The sequence below is a fragment of the Terrapene carolina genome, unplaced genomic scaffold (assembly GCF_002925995.2).
Source record: "Terrapene carolina triunguis isolate 2854851 unplaced genomic scaffold, T_m_triunguis-2.0 Scaffold131, whole genome shotgun sequence".
In the NCBI taxonomy this organism is placed as follows: domain Eukaryota; kingdom Metazoa; phylum Chordata; order Testudines; family Emydidae; genus Terrapene; species Terrapene triunguis.
The window spans coordinates 25,125,726-25,142,482 of NW_020664482.1; the positions used below are offsets into that span (position 1 = coordinate 25,125,726).

General features: G+C 43.4%; 1 protein-coding gene across 1 annotated transcript; it reads left to right on the forward strand.

Moving 5' to 3' along the window:
* The first annotated feature begins 1,012 nt into the window (after window positions 1-1,012).
* IGBP1 (immunoglobulin binding protein 1) lies at window positions 1,013-11,379 on the forward strand. The gene is made up of 6 exons (XM_026653084.2): window positions 1,013-1,054; window positions 1,316-1,662; window positions 4,480-4,675; window positions 6,110-6,192; window positions 9,573-9,685; window positions 11,215-11,379. Exons 1-6 carry the CDS (start codon window positions 1,013-1,015, stop codon window positions 11,361-11,363), a joined length of 930 nt encoding a protein of 309 aa, XP_026508869.1. The 3' UTR covers window positions 11,364-11,379.
* The last annotated feature ends 5,378 nt before the right edge of the window (window positions 11,380-16,757 follow it).

The window sequence follows — 16,757 nt, forward strand, 5'->3', positions numbered from 1 at the left end:
CCCCCCTTTTCCCCGGCTCTGCGGCCCCCTCCCCTGGGCGCCCGGCCCCGGGCTCTGCGGACCCGACCAACTAATCGGGCTACCTCGAGCCGCGCACTCGGTGGACGAGCCTGCTGTATGTCGCTTGGGCGGCCCGGGCGGTCAGTCTCGGGGCCTGCTGTCGGTCCTGGGAGCGCAGGTGTAGACAGGCCGCGAGTGTTTGAAACCCACATCATCGAACCCTTCCCAGATCTTAAAATACCCCCGATAGGAAGCAGCTCCCTTACACCGGGCTTCTGGCTGTGGTAGGAACCTGAACTGGTGTCACTAGCAGTGGGAAGGGTTTGCAAAATATCCCTAATAGAGGCAAGGTTATGGAGAGTTCGCAGCATAGCTTTGGTTAGGATCTGGGACTCCCAATGTTCAGATCACTGAATCCCGCTTCTCCGGTAAATACAGTTTCCAAGCAGCGGGTATGAATGAAAATCCCAGATACACTGTTTGTGGCAGGTGAGGGAGAACTCCTGCCACCACCTCTGTGGCAGTTTAGTGGTTAAGTTTTACAGAATTTGACAAAGCATTTCAAAGCATGTCAAAACAGATTTGGCTTTGTGCAGTATTATAAGATGTGTATATTTGCTCGACTTTATAAAGTGCAATAATAAAAAAAATATGGACAACATTCTTGATAGAGAAGCAAAAAGCTACATACTAGTTTTATACTACTTTATTTTTCAGAGCCTGACCCCCTCTCTTCCCCCCCCCCCAATGGAGAAACTACCCTGGAATGTAGCCACCACTTTGCAGATGAGGGGCGTTGGCTTTCATAGCCCATCAGTTCTGCAACTTGTTCTGTCGGAGGGATTGCTTCATAGTGGCATGAAGTGCTCCATCACCTAAGTGCTAAGCATCCTGCATCTATTTTCTTGCTGGTCCTGTTAGCAAGAGATCAAGTTAGAGAATTAAAACTGGCCCTCATTAATCAATGGGCTGGTCTACTACTATTTTAGAAGTGCATAACAATCCATAGAATATGGTGATGCAGAAAGACCTAAACCAGTTGATAAAGAGCATTGTATGTTGTGAGTATTACTGCTCTATCTGGGGCCTTGTCTAGGCTAGGATAAAAGCTATGGTGATATAAAATATTAGCTAACACATTTTAAAAACCCATCTTTTATCCTAGATTAGACAAGGCTTCAGAGCTTGCACTCCAGGAGCTGTCTTCAGCTGAGGAAATGTGTACCATCCATCCCTTCCTTTTGGTGGTGGTCCTATTGTAGAGATGTGGAGATTACAGTTCTTCCTATACATGCCATAGGTGTGAACCCAATAGGGCAGAGGTACAGGAAGATCTTATTTCTCTTTCAGCCAAAATGAAGACCTGGAGGAGATTGCATCTGCTGACCTGAAGTATCTGCTGTTACCTGCTTTGTTGGGAGCCCTCACCATGAAACAGGTCAATCTTAGCAAGCGTCTGGAGCATGTGCAGAGTGCTCGTGCCCACTTCATGGACTTCCTGAAGCTCTGCAAGAACTACCAGATTGGCAAGTTCCACCTTCCACCAACACCAGAGAGTCCTAATGAAAATGAGCCTACAGAGAGTACTTCCGGGGCTGGCCCACCTGGCAGACAGTCCAGTCTGGTGGCCATGGCATCTAGTAGACAAGCAAAAATTGAAAGGTAGATTTCACCCCCCCCCCTTATTAAAGCAGTTGCAGATACAAAATTAGGAGTGGAAAAGTCGAATATTTCATAGTACAAAATGTACAGTATGATATTATAGAAATGAAGAATATAAAATGGTAAAGAGAATAGCTTGAATTGTAATTAAAGTGAAAAAAGTTTTTCATCATTCATTTATTAAATAACTTGCATTCTAGTTTTCAAGATATTCACCATGGGTATCATTTAATGCTATTAAATTCTCCCTGGGCAGGAGAGCCCTTGATTTACTATAGCATTCATTAATAGGCATGTTGATTACAACTTCTATTCAGTAGTTGTAATCACTCGGGTAACTAAGACCCCATCTTGCACAGAGAGGGACCATTTGTGCAGTATTTACCGGATTGGAGCCTAAAGTTGTAAATGAGAGGAAAAGAAATATTACCAGAGCCTCTATTTCAGGGGTGGCCAAACTTACTGACCCACCGAGCTGCATACAAACGCATGGTCCCAGCCCCAAAGAGTTCATATTCTAAGAGAAATGGATTTGAGATGGTAAAATACAGTAGTATCATTTCACTGATCCACTTGTCTCCAAAGCCTTTTTACTGTGAGAGGAAAAGCACCATACACTTATCAAAGTCCTCAGTACTGCTACCTCTTTTTCAGCATCAGCTTTAGTACAACAATTTAAACAATACCTATTTTTCAAATTGTATAATAAGATGTAATGTACATATAAGGTCACTTCTTGCTGTGAGACCAAGGTTGTTGGCAACAGTATGTATATTAGGGGAAAAAGGCAACATCTTCTCTGTAGATTCTGTTCAAGGGCAAGCTGCAGTCTGTTCTCTGATCTGGGAAGTTGGCTTGATGTCAGCAGTGAGGAATCACGTTGACTTTGATAAAGACAAGCATAGTTCACACAGACTGGGCAAGATTTTAAGTGGATTCACCAATACACCTCAGTCCAGATGAATGGCACCTCCTCCTTATATTCCAGCCCTGCATGTTCCCGCCACCTCTTCCCCCTCACCCTCCATCACCCCAAGTGCATGGAGGCCCTCAACAGTAACTGGTAGGAATGTGGTAGAATTCTAAAGTCTGGGGAGTAGTAATAAAACGTGTGGTGTCCTTGGAGTAACTTATTTGAAGAGCATTGTCCTACTTTAAAGTATAAAGGTCAGCTAGGATGGGATCACTTCCCTTGTACTGCTCCAGGACAGAAGTTGGAGGTCTGGTCCTTCTGCTGCTTAACGTTATGTTTCTCCAACCCCTCAGTATTGAATTTAGTAAGAGATTCTCCTGAATGATCTGCCCTTGCAACCCCCTTAGTTTCCCTCTCCTTGGTTCTTAATGTTTTATTCTGAGGACCCCAGAAACGATTCCCTAGCTGAGTTTGTTAATCACTGAAACTGGGCCTAAGGGGCTAGCCTTAGAAGCATATTTGATTTAAATAATAATCCCATAAAGTAATAAAACAGCTCCCTGTTTTCTAATTCAGGTGTCCTTTTGCACTTTGAACTCAAGGATTCAGACTTTGAAGCCCAGATCTCTGTCTAGCTAGGAATTACTGCATCCTATAGGATCCCCTCTGATATCTTTATTTCCTAAGAAGGGTCTAATTAGCTCTCATGTTGGTGGTCTCTCAGCAGGGGCACTAAAGATTTTAGGCCAGGAAGTTCGAGTGCCCCTTTCCTTCAGGTGATCCCTCCATTAGGAGTATTGGTTGTGTTGTGTGGGGGAAACTCATTGCCTCCGCCCATGCACTATCCATTCTATGCATAGGTGGCTTTAGCGCAGCTTCTACCATAATAAAATTTACTTGAGAAAAACCAAATGACCTTTGCTGGAATATTTTATGCACCATGGGTGGTTTTTTCTATTTGGTTTTTCCACCAGGTACCCATAGTGGCTATTGTTGGAGAAGCTCCTGGGTGTTAAGTACTCTCTTATTTGCAGTTATTCACACGTCCTGTCAGCATGACTTTTCTCTTTAAAGAGCTAATTTCCTGAAGATGGCACTGTACCCACTTTAAAATTGTATCTCTGGTTTTCGTTAATGGTGAGCAGGCTTCTTGGCATCTGAGCCAGCCTCTTGTTTGAAATATATCGTATTCAACAGCAAAGTGGAGATACCTGCAGCCAAGGTCTGTTCTTGCCCACACTGCAGCAATGAGCCATCAAAAACTGCCCTCTTGTATATTTTTTTGAGTTCCAAAAATTGTATTAGAAACTTCACAAAGACAGGTGAAGATCCCATGCTTGCTCCAAAGAGCATATAATCTAAACTTGATCTGACATGTCAAAGAAGGATCATAACCAGACATAGTGAAGGGGAGAGGAAAGGGAGACTGTAGCAGATTTCCCTCTTGTATTGTGCTATATGCATGTGACTGTTTATGTATTCTCAGTAGCCTCAAAGGGGAAAGGGAAGGCCTTTAGTCAAGAAGATAAATCCACCTGCTGGATGCTGATTAGTATGGGAAGAGTGTCCTTGTACTCCATGTTAGGGTTCTCAAACTGTAGTTTGTGGGGCACTTTGCTGATGGTCTCCAGAGAGTGGGCTGGCCATAAGGTGCTGACTTGTATTGAAATATGTTACTTTACTTTTCCCTGTAAGCCACTGCTGTAGTTCTGTTGGGATGTGTTCTAATTCTGAACTTCAGAGCTACTTGTTCCAAAAGGTAATTTCTCTAACAAAGTGTGATCCACCCTATGACAACATCCTGAACTCTCTTTGCTGTACAGTCAGCTGTGTCAGTACTATCTGTTAAAAAGTTGTTTGAAAGAGGCTCCTTAAATGGTCCTATCTCTCCCTCCCTGAGGCAGATATAAGCAGAAGAAGGAAGTGGAGAATAGGTTGGCCTCCATGAAAGCTTTTGTGGAGAGTGGGCAGGCGGAGGAGGAACAGATACGGGAATTCTACGTGCTACAAATCCAGAAGTGGATCACAACAAGCCTGGACGAAATCGAGAGCATTGACCAGGAAATGGTGATTTTGAGAGGAAGGAATGCACTAAAACAGGTATGAGATTTGGGCTATGTCGTGGGGTGTGGGGCTTGTAGGTTTTGTGTACAACGGGTTGATGACGGACATTGGTGAGCCTGAAACAAAATGAAAGATTATCAGATGGTTTCAATGGCAGAGCTTAGTGTACTTTCATATGTGAAGTCATGGGTTAAAATCCTACATAGATCACAAGTGAAATGAATGGAGGGGGTCTCTGTTTAATGCCTAATGGATATTTGTCTGTATTAACAAACCAGGACCAAATTTGGCATGACCTTTTCTAGTTGTGGGCAGTCAAGGCTTGAAACAGCAGAGTATTGCACATCAGACTAGAGGTACTTTAAAGACTGCTGGAGCAGGTTTGCCCTGTTTCTCTACACTATGCCAGATTGTCAGTCCGTCACTCTTAAAATAATAAATCTGCCACAGTTAAAATAATAATCCAGTGATCTTTTAAGCATGCAGTCTTGGCTTTCAGAATGTCCAGGTGCCATCTGAAAGGAGTGACCCTGTTGAACAGTAAAAGCCCCTTCAGCAAAGGCGACATCTGTATCATACAGACTGATGCTGTTTTCAAGAGTTCAAGCTTTGTGCTGTTCACTTAAAATGTCTACTGGTTAGAATTAGAAACACATTAAATGGATAGTGCATAAAATATTCCAGCTTTATTTGGGATATAAACTTGTTTTGTGCACTTCAGTGACCTGTCCCTGTAGCGCTGTCAACTGGGGTGACAACGTTCTGCTCAACTGCAGTGCTCTGAGGTGATAGAATTACTGCTCGTGATAGGATTTACTGAGTGGCAGATGTGCCATGTTTGGTCTCTGGGAGAAATAACTGTTCTTGTTTCTTTCCTCCAGGTTAGTCTAGCTCAACTGCAGCTGCCTCATGTTTTATCAGCTTCTTGCTTTCACCCAGGACGGGAGTGCCTGAGGCACAGGGAAGTGACGTCACATGCTGAAGCTCACCTAGGAAGTTTATGGCGTAGCATGGGTTAAGGCCGGAACTTGTCAGACTCATGGTATGTCTACACTGCAGCTGGCATGTGATTCCCAGCACCAGTAGATAAGTGCACTTGGTCTGCTCGAGCAAGTATGCTAAAAACAGCAGTGTGGTCATTGCGGGGCGGATGGTGCCTCAGGCTAGCCATCTGAATTTCGACCCAAGGGATCAGGCAGTCTTGGACTCAGGCAGGAATCCCAAGCTGCTGCCTGTGCCACAACATCCATCCTGCTGTTTTTAGCACACTATCCCAAACAGAGCTAGCACAAGTCTGTCTCTCCTCGCTGGGAATCACACCTCCCAGCTGCAGTGTAGACGTACCCTCAGTACGTTTCTCTGACTGCAGAGGTGGCGCTCTTCTCATGCTCTGCACTTGAGGAGTGGAGGGGGATGCAGGGGAGGTTATTCTGAAAGTAAATCTTTTTGCTTTTTGTTTCCTATCTCAAGGCTTCAGCACCTCCTCAGACTTCTCAGCATCCCAGGACTGCAATGAAACCTTTCATTCTCACCCGAGACGCCGTGCAGGCTAAGTATGTTGCACCATAATAACGTTAGATTCAATCTCTCTCATACGGCTCCATTTTCCTGGAAGTAGTGAGCACAGCGCTGCTTGGAATGTGTTTACAAAAGGCTAAGCTGGGCTCAGGGCATTCTTCCACGTCCAAAGGAAATATTTCTTCAAGACCTGCACCACGTCAGGATGGCTTTTATTGTATGTGGTGGGGTGGGAGCCTGTAAGATACCTCCTCCCACTTTTCCTTTTCTTATTTCCCCCTCTACCAGCATGCTCCAATATGCTGTCCTAGCATCTCTGTGGAGTGCACTGATCCAAGAGTACCACCATATCTATGCTCTGTTTTCTTTATATTTGGTTAACTGGGAGGAGTTCTCAGCTGACAAGGCTTCCTTTGCCCCTCTCTGAGCCCTCATTGTGTCATAGCAGCATCACTATTGCTACTCAAGCAGAGTGTCTCTTAGCACTTCCTTTACCAATCTAGGGCTTAAAACAGAGCCAAGAAAGGAAAGACGGTTGGTGGCTAGTAGGCAGTCTGAGTTGGCCCACTATGCTGCTCTTTGCTTCACCTTTGTTACAGTTCCCTTTTCGTCCTGTGTTTTAAAGGAAATTTTACTCCTGCAAACCTTGAGATTTTGGATCTATCCCTAGGAGTGAGGTGCATGTTTGTGGTCAAAGGATCTGGGTAACTCTGTTGTAGTTTGTCAGTGTCAGTCTCTAATGTGAAGTGTCAATGTGTTAGAGCCAGTGAAAGCTGTGACTTCAGAAGCAGTCTGTCCATCAGTCTAATGGCAAACTCAGGAAAAGACTGTCATATAGCCAAAATAAATTAACCTTGATAGTGAAGCATAAGATGTTATCTACTAGAGAGGTCTGCTGTGTTTCTTGAGAAACACATATAACTCCTTAATTCTAGCTGTTAACAGGAAGTGCACTGAATGGGGTCAGGATTTTATATTTCTATACCTACCAGTTAATTGTATCGGAAGGAGTATGGTTGCCAGGTCTTTTGTCACCATCCTGTGCCTAAGCTTTTTGCCATGTTCACAGTATGGCCTTTGTTGGGATCTTAGAATGTGTTTATTTCGCTAAGTAAAGGACTGGATTCTGAGCTTCGTTCCTAGTTGCGTGGTGTTCTACAGCAAGCATGTATCTAGGGGTGTCGTCCATCCTTATCCTTTGGGGTGAATGGATGCTGCCTCAAGGGTCCTAAGAGCTGAGCAGGTCTCCGCCTTTTAGACTTCTGGGATGGTCTCTGTGGATGTAAGGTTACTGGAGAGCAAATTGGTGTAGGCTTGAACTCTCTGTAAATACACTAGTTCCAGTACAAACCATGTTTATGTCCCGAACAGCATTACAAGATAAATGTAAGGTGTCCCAAAGTAGGTATATGTATCATAACACATATTAGACGTTCCTAGCCATTAGTGACTTGAACTGCAACTGCTGAGAGCCCCAAATCCTCAGAGAAGGTGTTGATTGCAACTACTTGTGCAGAATAACAGCATATATCCAGAGTTCACAAGTGTGTGTGTGGATTAAGCCATAGTGGCAGACTCCAGGATAGAAGTAGCTTTCTCCCAGAAGATGGCAAAGTGCAGTATGCAACCAGTTTGCTGTTTCCCTATCCCTTTTGATAAAGAACCCCACAAGGTCACATTACAGGCTTTGGGACAGAACAAGACAGGAAATGGAGGAAGAGACATTTCTAGCCTTATAGCAATATTACTGTAATGTCCAATTTGAGGGGGGAAATTAAAAAAAAAAAAGGGGGGGGGGGGAGAAAAAAGTTTCCAGAGGTTGGTGCTTGCCCCTTTGCTGTTTCTAGTGAGCTTAAATTATCTTGATGGGGCAGTGACACAATACTGCAGGCGCTCTAGGAGATGGAAGGGTATGTGTGTAAAGTTACTAAATGGGAAGATTGTAGGAATGGGAAATCAATGAAAGCATCCAAATCTGTGTTCTGCACTGACTGATATAGTAAATAAAATGGATTGTTGCCAGATCTTCATTATGGTCATTAGATGCAAAAATGAATAAGCCAAATAAATGGAACTGAGCTAAAAGCAGCAGGAGACTGCATCGGTTATACCCTGACTTTGACCGATGAGCCTAATAATGAACAAAAGCAATAAGGATTCAGTAGTCCTGGGATATTGTCAGACCAAGAGCCTGAAGAAAACAAGAGCAGGCTGGAGGGGAACAAAGTGTATATTGTAGAAAGAGAAACATCTTCAGTGGACTGGAGGAGAGTCTAAATTATTCTCTGGGGAGCAGTTTAAAGCAAGGCTGAGAGTTGTTGCATCCTCAGATGTAGGGCAAGCAGCCATGGCCAGAAGCTATGGAATCAAAAAGCTAAGTCAGAGTAATGTGTTAGTGGAACAGACTCATTGAGAAGGTGGCTGACGCACTATCCTTGCAGAATCAAGATCAGGGAAGATGAGATGCTGGTGGAAAGGATTCATAAGGTTCTGAGTGATGATCAAAGTGGCCTTGTCTGGCCCTTCTGTCTTTCTGTGGAACTCCAGAACACAGTTCCTTGCTGGGACTTCAGTTAGTTTACAAGAAAACTGAAAGGAGTTTGCTCTGAGGAGGGATAGAAGAATCTCTAATAGTACGGTGGTCAGGATGACCTCGTGGTTCACAAAGGATCCAGAATAAAGACCCTGAATACAAGGATCAGACTATAAATTCTGGCTGTCAAGCCAGTGGAGAAATTAGAATGATTTGTGCTGCTTTAACTAGGCAACACAGAGATCTTTGCAGGGATGGAATTCTAAGGCATTCTGTTCTAAAGTCCTTAACTATCTTCTGCGGATGTCATTCTGGGGCCAGTCTTGTTAGTTTGATATGTGAATGGACCTAGGCTCATCTTATCATTTTTATAATAATTGTGTGTTTCAAGGGCTCCTCATGCAGGAAGATCTCAAACAGCTTTGCAAATTTATTAGCTACCACCACTGAAATGAAGTCACTTTGTGGAGAGAACATCAGCCAGGCAGATGATTTTCTGTGCACTGCAGCATCATAAGGGAAGAGCTTTTTGGTCAATGATACTAGGTCTAATCCTATCTTTACCAAATGGGCCAAAAGGAGGTTAATAGCTGTATAGAACTTACAGGGTCACACTTTCCTTTTATTTTAAATATTCTACTCAACATAACAGGAAAAATAACATAGACGGTACAAATCAGGAGGGTTCATTTAAACAGGCAGACTAAGGACTCTCTTGAATGGGAGGTGAGAATGTGCTTGATAAGTTGGGGCTGCCCTGGAAAGACTGTCGTCTTGGTGTGTTGTGGGTACCTGCGATATGCGGCCGCAACAGGAGGATTAACTTGACATAGAATGTGCACCGTGTATGTAGCTTTGTTAACTATCTATTTCTTCCTGCAGGGTGTTAGGAGCTGGCTATCCTAGCCTGGCAACTATGACAGTAAATGATTGGTACGAACAGCGCTGTAAACAGGGCATCATGCCCGATAAAGGCAAACCCCAGACAACAACAGGTATGGAGCAGTAAGGAAAATGTAAATGGGGGTGCTAATGATCCTTGGAATCACAAACCAGTGTGCATTATTGCAGTGTCAGGAAAATTGGTTGAAACAATTAAACACAATTATAAAACAACCAGATAAACATAATACAATGGAGACAAGCTGAAACATCTTTTGTAAAGGAAAAATCTGATTCTAATCTACTAGTGTTCTGTGAGCTTGTTAACAAATTAGGAACAGACATGCTTTTTGAAAATCCAAATACGCTGTAACCTGTTGTCCTTCAAAATCTGTCACAAGAGGCTATTAAGAAAACTAACTAAGAGGCAGTAGGGTGACAGGCAAAGTATTGTCATGGCTCTGAAACAGAAAACAAAAGGAGGGGAAAAAAACAGTGAAGAATGCAGGGAACTTCAGAGGGACCCAACAAACCTAGCTGAATAAGCAACACGATGGCAGATGAGTGGGAAATGTAAGTTAGTGTACCTCAGAAGGAATCATTTGAATTCATCATGCATAGAACTGGGTTCTTAATTAACTGGAACCACTCAGGAAAGGTATTTGAGTGTCACTGCAGACATCTCAGTGAAAACACCTGTTCAATATGCTGCAGCAGTCCAAAAAGCAAACAGTGTTAGGATGTATAAAGAGTTGGATGGAGAATAATACTGAAAACATATTGCAATAATATAAATCAGGGCACACCACCTCTTAGATCAGAACTGAACACACTTATTCTATCTTTTTTGAGATGGGCTGACCAGAAATCGAAGGGTCTGTATATGGGCAACAAAAGTGATGAAAGGTTTTGGAGAGACTTCTATTTGAAGAGGTACACGATGCAGTTTAGAGAAGAGAGAAATAAAAGGGGATATGATAGTTACTTAAAAACAAAACCCAAGATACAAAGAAAGTAAAGGGTACACAAAGGGTAAATGGGAGGACCCATTCTCAGAATACAAAAACAGGGAACACTTAATGAAAGTGAAAGGTAGTCCCAGCCCCAAAGAACTTATCTGTAAGTTGGTGAAATGACTAACACCATGGGGCCCTGGACTGTAGGCACTACTGTAAATGAATTATAAAGTAATATACTAAAAGGACTTTTTTTTTTTTATTAAACATTAACCACTGGAACTCACTGCCACATCGTCTCTGAAGTAAGAGCCTAACAGGCTTAAAAAAAGGATTAGACACTTATATGAATGAGTATATCCACAGTTATATTTCTGTAGAAGAACAGAAAGGATATAAGCCTTTGTCCTTCAGGGCATAAGTCAGCCATTAACTGAGGGGGGTTAGAAAGACACTTTCCCTATGGGTGTGTTTGTTTCATAATTGGCCGCTGTGGACTTTCTTGCACCTTTCTCTGAAACAGACAGGCTACCAATCTAGATAAACCATTAGGATGATCCGATATGGCAAGTCCTTTGTTCTTAAAGATCATATTCCAGGAGACATCGCTACAGAGAACTTGACTGGTGATTCTCATTTGTTTCCGTTTCACTGTGTGGTAGCTTACTCTTTTTCTTGACCATCAGCAGATCTTTCTGAAGAGGAGCTGCAGAGAGAGCAGCAGGAGAAGAAGGTGGAAGAGGATGATGAGGAAACTCTACAGAAAACTCGAGCCTGGGAGGACTGGAAAGACACACACCCAAGGGGATTTGGCAACCGAAAGAACATGGGCTGACTGTCGAAGGGATGAGTAGAGCAGGAGAGTCTCAACTGAGTGCACTCCATGATATAGCAGGAGTAATAGCTGTACATATGTAGGGTGGTCCTTGGTTTCTGTTGGGGGCTCACCTGTGGAAGGGGAGTGAACAGGACAGTTTGTTTTGATTTACATTAAATATCAGAGAGTGCACTTGTCATGGAGTGATGGTGATGTGGCAAAGCTTCATCAAGTGGGGGGGCCTTTACTTGAGGGATCAGAGCAAAACTTCCCTGATCCTCCTAATCAGAGGGAGTTGTTAAGCAGAAAGTCTATTAATTTGAAAGTGGCTCTTTGTATTGTTGATGGCTGTATTTATTTTTCTCTATTTTTAAAAGAATAAATTTCCTTGTGCTGCTTAATCCGTCACGTAAAGTCTCTTGCTCCTGGCCCCATCCTCTACCCATGTTTCTTTATCATGCTGGTGTACCCTTCCGAGGCCGTGGACAGTATGGGAAGTGAGAGTTTAGACAACAATTTGTAGGAGCAAGTTATCAGTTGAGGCTCTGAAGGGGGAGTTCATAAACGTATGATTCATCTTTTGTGAAGGGCTGTAGTTATAAAGAGGGCCTCCTGTGCAACCAGCAAGTGATGAAGCTGCTTCCAGTGTCAGACATCTTTAGTCTTCCCCAGGTGGCTCACAGAAATGCTGTCTTTCTGTGTAAAACAGGCAAGATGTCTCAAGGACACTGGCTTTAAATGATGGTAAAAGACCCAATACCACTGCCACAGTAGGGATGTCAGTCTCCAGCACTGCTGCAGTCTCCATTTAAATTCAAAATGGAGACTTTGTGTGGCTATAACACTTCTCTAGAGAATACAGAAGAGCTGCCTGTGTCTTGAGACCCACTTCTGACCAATAACTGAAATAAATGTAAATATCCAGGGGAGACCAGAACTACTTACGGGGCTGCCAGGGGCTAGAATTAAGAAATGAGGTGATATTAAATAGAAATTCTAGGCCGTTCATTGAGACAAGCTGTGTGGTGGAGGCCTCCTTGTTTGGATTGTTTAAAGCTAGTTTAGATAGAATACATAATGTAAAAAAAAAAAAAAAATGCTTTAGGGAATAATAATCCTGTACTGGCTGAGAAGAAGGGATAGACTAGGTAACATAACTGCTGTGTCACATTTGGCATGGAGTTGCAACTGCATAGTGACTTTACTGGGTAGGGAATCTAAAAAGAGAAATTACTTGCTAGCAGCTCTGCACTATACTGCCCCCTCCCCTTGCAGGTTTGTCAGGGATCAGTAATGGTTTCTGAACCTGCTCTATAACTGTTCTGCTACTGAAAGCCTTGTTACAACTATTTGGCTTAACAATGTTGGCTAAATTTCTTGTCTGCTAACACGGTCAGTCCTGGGTACAGAGCAGGCCATTAGGTATTTGCCACCTCTGATTTCCAAGGTTCATCTTGGAATTTCCACCCACAGCCCAATTAATTTCCTGTGTCTGCTTACCTTTTTGGGAATGAAGTCTGGTTTTTAAAAAGGCTTAGTGCTCATTCTTTATATCTAGTAGTTGGTACCAAGAGTAGCTAGAGTTCTGGTCCTGCTTGGCAGAGTCCTGGGTGGAGAGAGGCTCAGTACTGGGTACTGAAATTCACTCTTACAAAAGCAATTTTTTTTTAGGAGGGAAGATTCTCCATGCTGCTGCTGTCAATGTGGTCAGAGCTGCACCTAGACTTCCCTTATCTCTACACTCAATACAGGAGCCTCTGTACTGTTTTGGCTGACCTAAAAACTCAGAATGGGATCCTAAGAACTAGTTTTAATGAGAAAGTAACCCTGTGCATGGACAAACCCAGTTTGCAAGAGTTGCACATCTGTGTCTTGGAGTCTCTGCTGCAAGCATGTGGCCCATGCACACAATGAAATTCTTTTGGTCATAGTGTTTGTTGGGGCTGTGTCTGCACTCTAGGTGTCCTCCAGCACCAGGGCATAAAGGATGGAGGAAGCCCAATTGTTCCTTAATTCTTTCTTGCTGCAGCAAGATGGAACCCTTGCAGTGTTTGCTTCTCTGTGACTCTATTGTAGTTAGTGTTAGTTTAGTTGGGTTTAGAAAAAAGAGGTTGTACCCATGTTATCAGTACTAATTAGGCCTTTGGTCAGCAGTTGAGACATTGAAACTATCTACTTCCCCTACCCTAGGCAGAAGGGATGCAGGAGTGCCCTAGCACACCAGAAAGGGTAGCCTCATCATCTTCTCCATTAGGACACAGTAGAGACTTATCTCCTGCTCATCCACCATCCCCTCCATTGGGTCTTTCCCTGACTTCCCAGTGTGGAGCTGAGACTGCTCTTAAAACAGGAGATGGCATGTATCTCACAGGGAGCAAGTCCCTGGCACCCTTCTCTGTGTCCATCAGTCCAATATCCATATGCTTGAGTCATGGTCCTGAGCTAGGCAGCCACATACCTGCAAGCCAACATCCTTCCCCCCTCTTTTAGGGTTAAATCCTCTTATCCTAAAAGGCAGTATAGATCTTCCCAGCCAGGTCAGTTAGTGCAACCGTAGCTCCTAGAGAGAGAGGCAAAACAATTGATCCTAGTGGCAATTTTGATGAAGCAGTCAATCCCTCTATGCTAGTGGTTTTCAACCTTTTTTCATTTGCGGGCCCCTACAAAACATCAAATGGAGGTGTGGACCCCTTTGGAAATCTTAGACATAGTCTGTGAACCCCCAGGGGTCAATGGACCACCGGTTGAAAACCACTGCTCTATGCCTTGTCCAACAAATGACTTCAACGCGTTCCAAGACCTGAAATGTATGGTCAAGACCCTTAATGTTCCACTGGAAGTATTGAAGAGAAGTCATACAAGCCGCTAGATATTCTGCACCCTTCTATACCTGATAGATTCATCATGTCTATTAACAAGGGATTGTTAGAGCCTGCAAAGGACAAGAGTGGGATCCATGTGGACAAATACTTGAAAAAGTAACTGTTCTCTCCCTTACAGCAATGGTGGTTCTTCAGCATGGGTTGTCCACATGGATTCCACAACCATTTTTGCTGCTGCTAAGGAGTGCTACACTTCTTCTATCCTGTATTGGCAAAAGAACTGAGGGGTGTTGGACACACTTCACTCTTTATGCCCTCAGTGTGGAATAAGGCCATGTAAGGCCCAGGAGTTACACCAGTGGCTGCTGCTGGCCAAAAATAACCTGATCTCGCATGTATGGGGTGCATGTGCATCAAGAGAAGGAGCCATATGGACAAAACCTCTCAAAGAACCACAGTTACTGTAAGGTAAGTAAGTGTGCTTTTTGACTGACTCTCTCAAAGTAGAACACACAACTCTGTCCCAGTTGTTTAGGCTAGAGCAGCCTAGCATGTGCAATGGAAAAACAAGTTTAAATCTTCACAATGCATGGTGTTGACTTGGTGGAAGATGCTAATTTGTTAAATCTCATCTATAATTACCAGGATTAGATGTAATTTTGAGAAGAGGATCAAAATGCAATACCTTTTCCCAACTTCTCGAGACCCCTGCTAGGAGCCAGTCTTAGCTGGAGGTTCATCTGTATGTACAACCTAGTCCAAGGGAAGCACTGGGCTGCAATAGCTGTGAGGCTAACACCTTGTATTTAGAGGTGGAGACCAATCAGTCTGTAGTGTATATTCACTACAGACCTATACAAATCTAGAAGTCTGACAAAGAGTCCTGTGGCACCTTATAAACTAACAGATGTATTGGAGCATAAGCACGAAAGCTTATCTGTTAGTCTATAAGGTGCCACAGGACTCTTAGTCTGGATCTGTAAAAAGCAACCAACACGGCTACCCCTCTGATACTAGAAGTCTTACAGACTCAAATCCAAACCAGTCTGTAGCAAATAGAGGGTAAAAAGTAACCTAGTGCTAGCTTTCTTCAGAACTATAGATACAAATTCCAAGCAATCATTAGCAAATGTACAGCATGCATACTTTCTCCTTGGTTTGTCACGTTTCTCTCAACTACCTATCACACAACAGTCTAAAATTCCTCCTCAATTACTCTTTTTTCAGTCCTTTTTAAATCCAAATATAACTTCTGACGCAAGCTGTGGTTTTGGTGTTAGAGCTGCCTCTTTTGGCAATAGATGTTTATGTGCAAAGGCTTGTATTTTTATCAGTGCTTGGGAATGTGACACAGAAATATTTTCTGTTTCTATTGGTGAATGTAGCTTTTAGCAGCAGTAATGGTTAAAGTGGCATCCATTCTTCTAAAGTTAGAATTTGCCCATTTAGAAGATATTTTGCCCTTTTTTTTAACAGCAAACGTGGAACTTCTCTTCTTCAGTACTGAAATTCACCCTAATTTACAAAAGCAGATTTTTTTAGGAGGGAGGATTCTGCATACCTGCAACTTTCTCCATGCTGCTGTTGTCAGTGCCGCACCTGTGAAAACTGTGGAAAAGTGTAAGGCAGAAGAGGAAAAATAAGTGTCCAGCTAGGTACTCTGATCGCCTAACCAGCAACAGCTGAATACCTGGCAGGGCACAGCCGAGAGCGAGAACATCCAGCGGCAACCTCATGCAGTGCCTGACCCAGAACATCTTTCCCCAACTCTGTAGCACTTAACATAGCGTTGTCTGGGAACCTCTCAATAACTATATACTATACCTAGGAGTCCACTCCAGCACCCAGAAGGCAGTAGAAAGATTCCTATTGATTTCAATGGGAGTAGGATCAATCCTGGGATACCACATCCCAGAATTCTGATTCTGGCTTCGGATTGTCTTCTTTCTGCTTCTGTGGTTCTGGTATGACTTCTAGTAAGCCTTGGAGGAGATGGGTGATAGGAAAAGCATTCAGAGTGTCAAGGATGCCTCGGACAAGGAATCAGATCTTCTACGTCAAGGTATAATCTCTGCTACAGTGAGCAGGAAGGAGCCTTTTCCCCTGTGAAGCCTTGACCAATTTGCCAGGTGCATTGTAGAGGGGAGTGAGGCCTTCTTGAATATATTGGGTATTGGATACTGGATTTAACGGTCTGGGCCAGTGTGGCAAATGCTACTTTCCTGTAACAAATGGTGATTTGAATTTGACTTTTTCACATTTTCAACTTGCCTTTAATTAGAATCCCACCACTAACGTCTGGGCAGTAGTTTGTGACATGCCCAGGAAAGTACCATTCTATGCAGGGGGGAAGACAAACTCAGGCAAGTGTCTTCTGATGAAAATATCCAGCAATGTGTACATTTGTATAAGTGGGTGAAGGGTGCGGGATCCTTTATGGAAACAGCCACCTGGGACTTTCTGCTAACTCCTTCTCCTTCTTCTTAATACCACAGGGTTTTCTTCTTGCTTTTTCAAATGAAGGGCAGGGTTTGTCCGCCACCCCTCCGGTGCGGGCAGTTTACCTTGGGCCTGACAGTGGAGCTTCAAA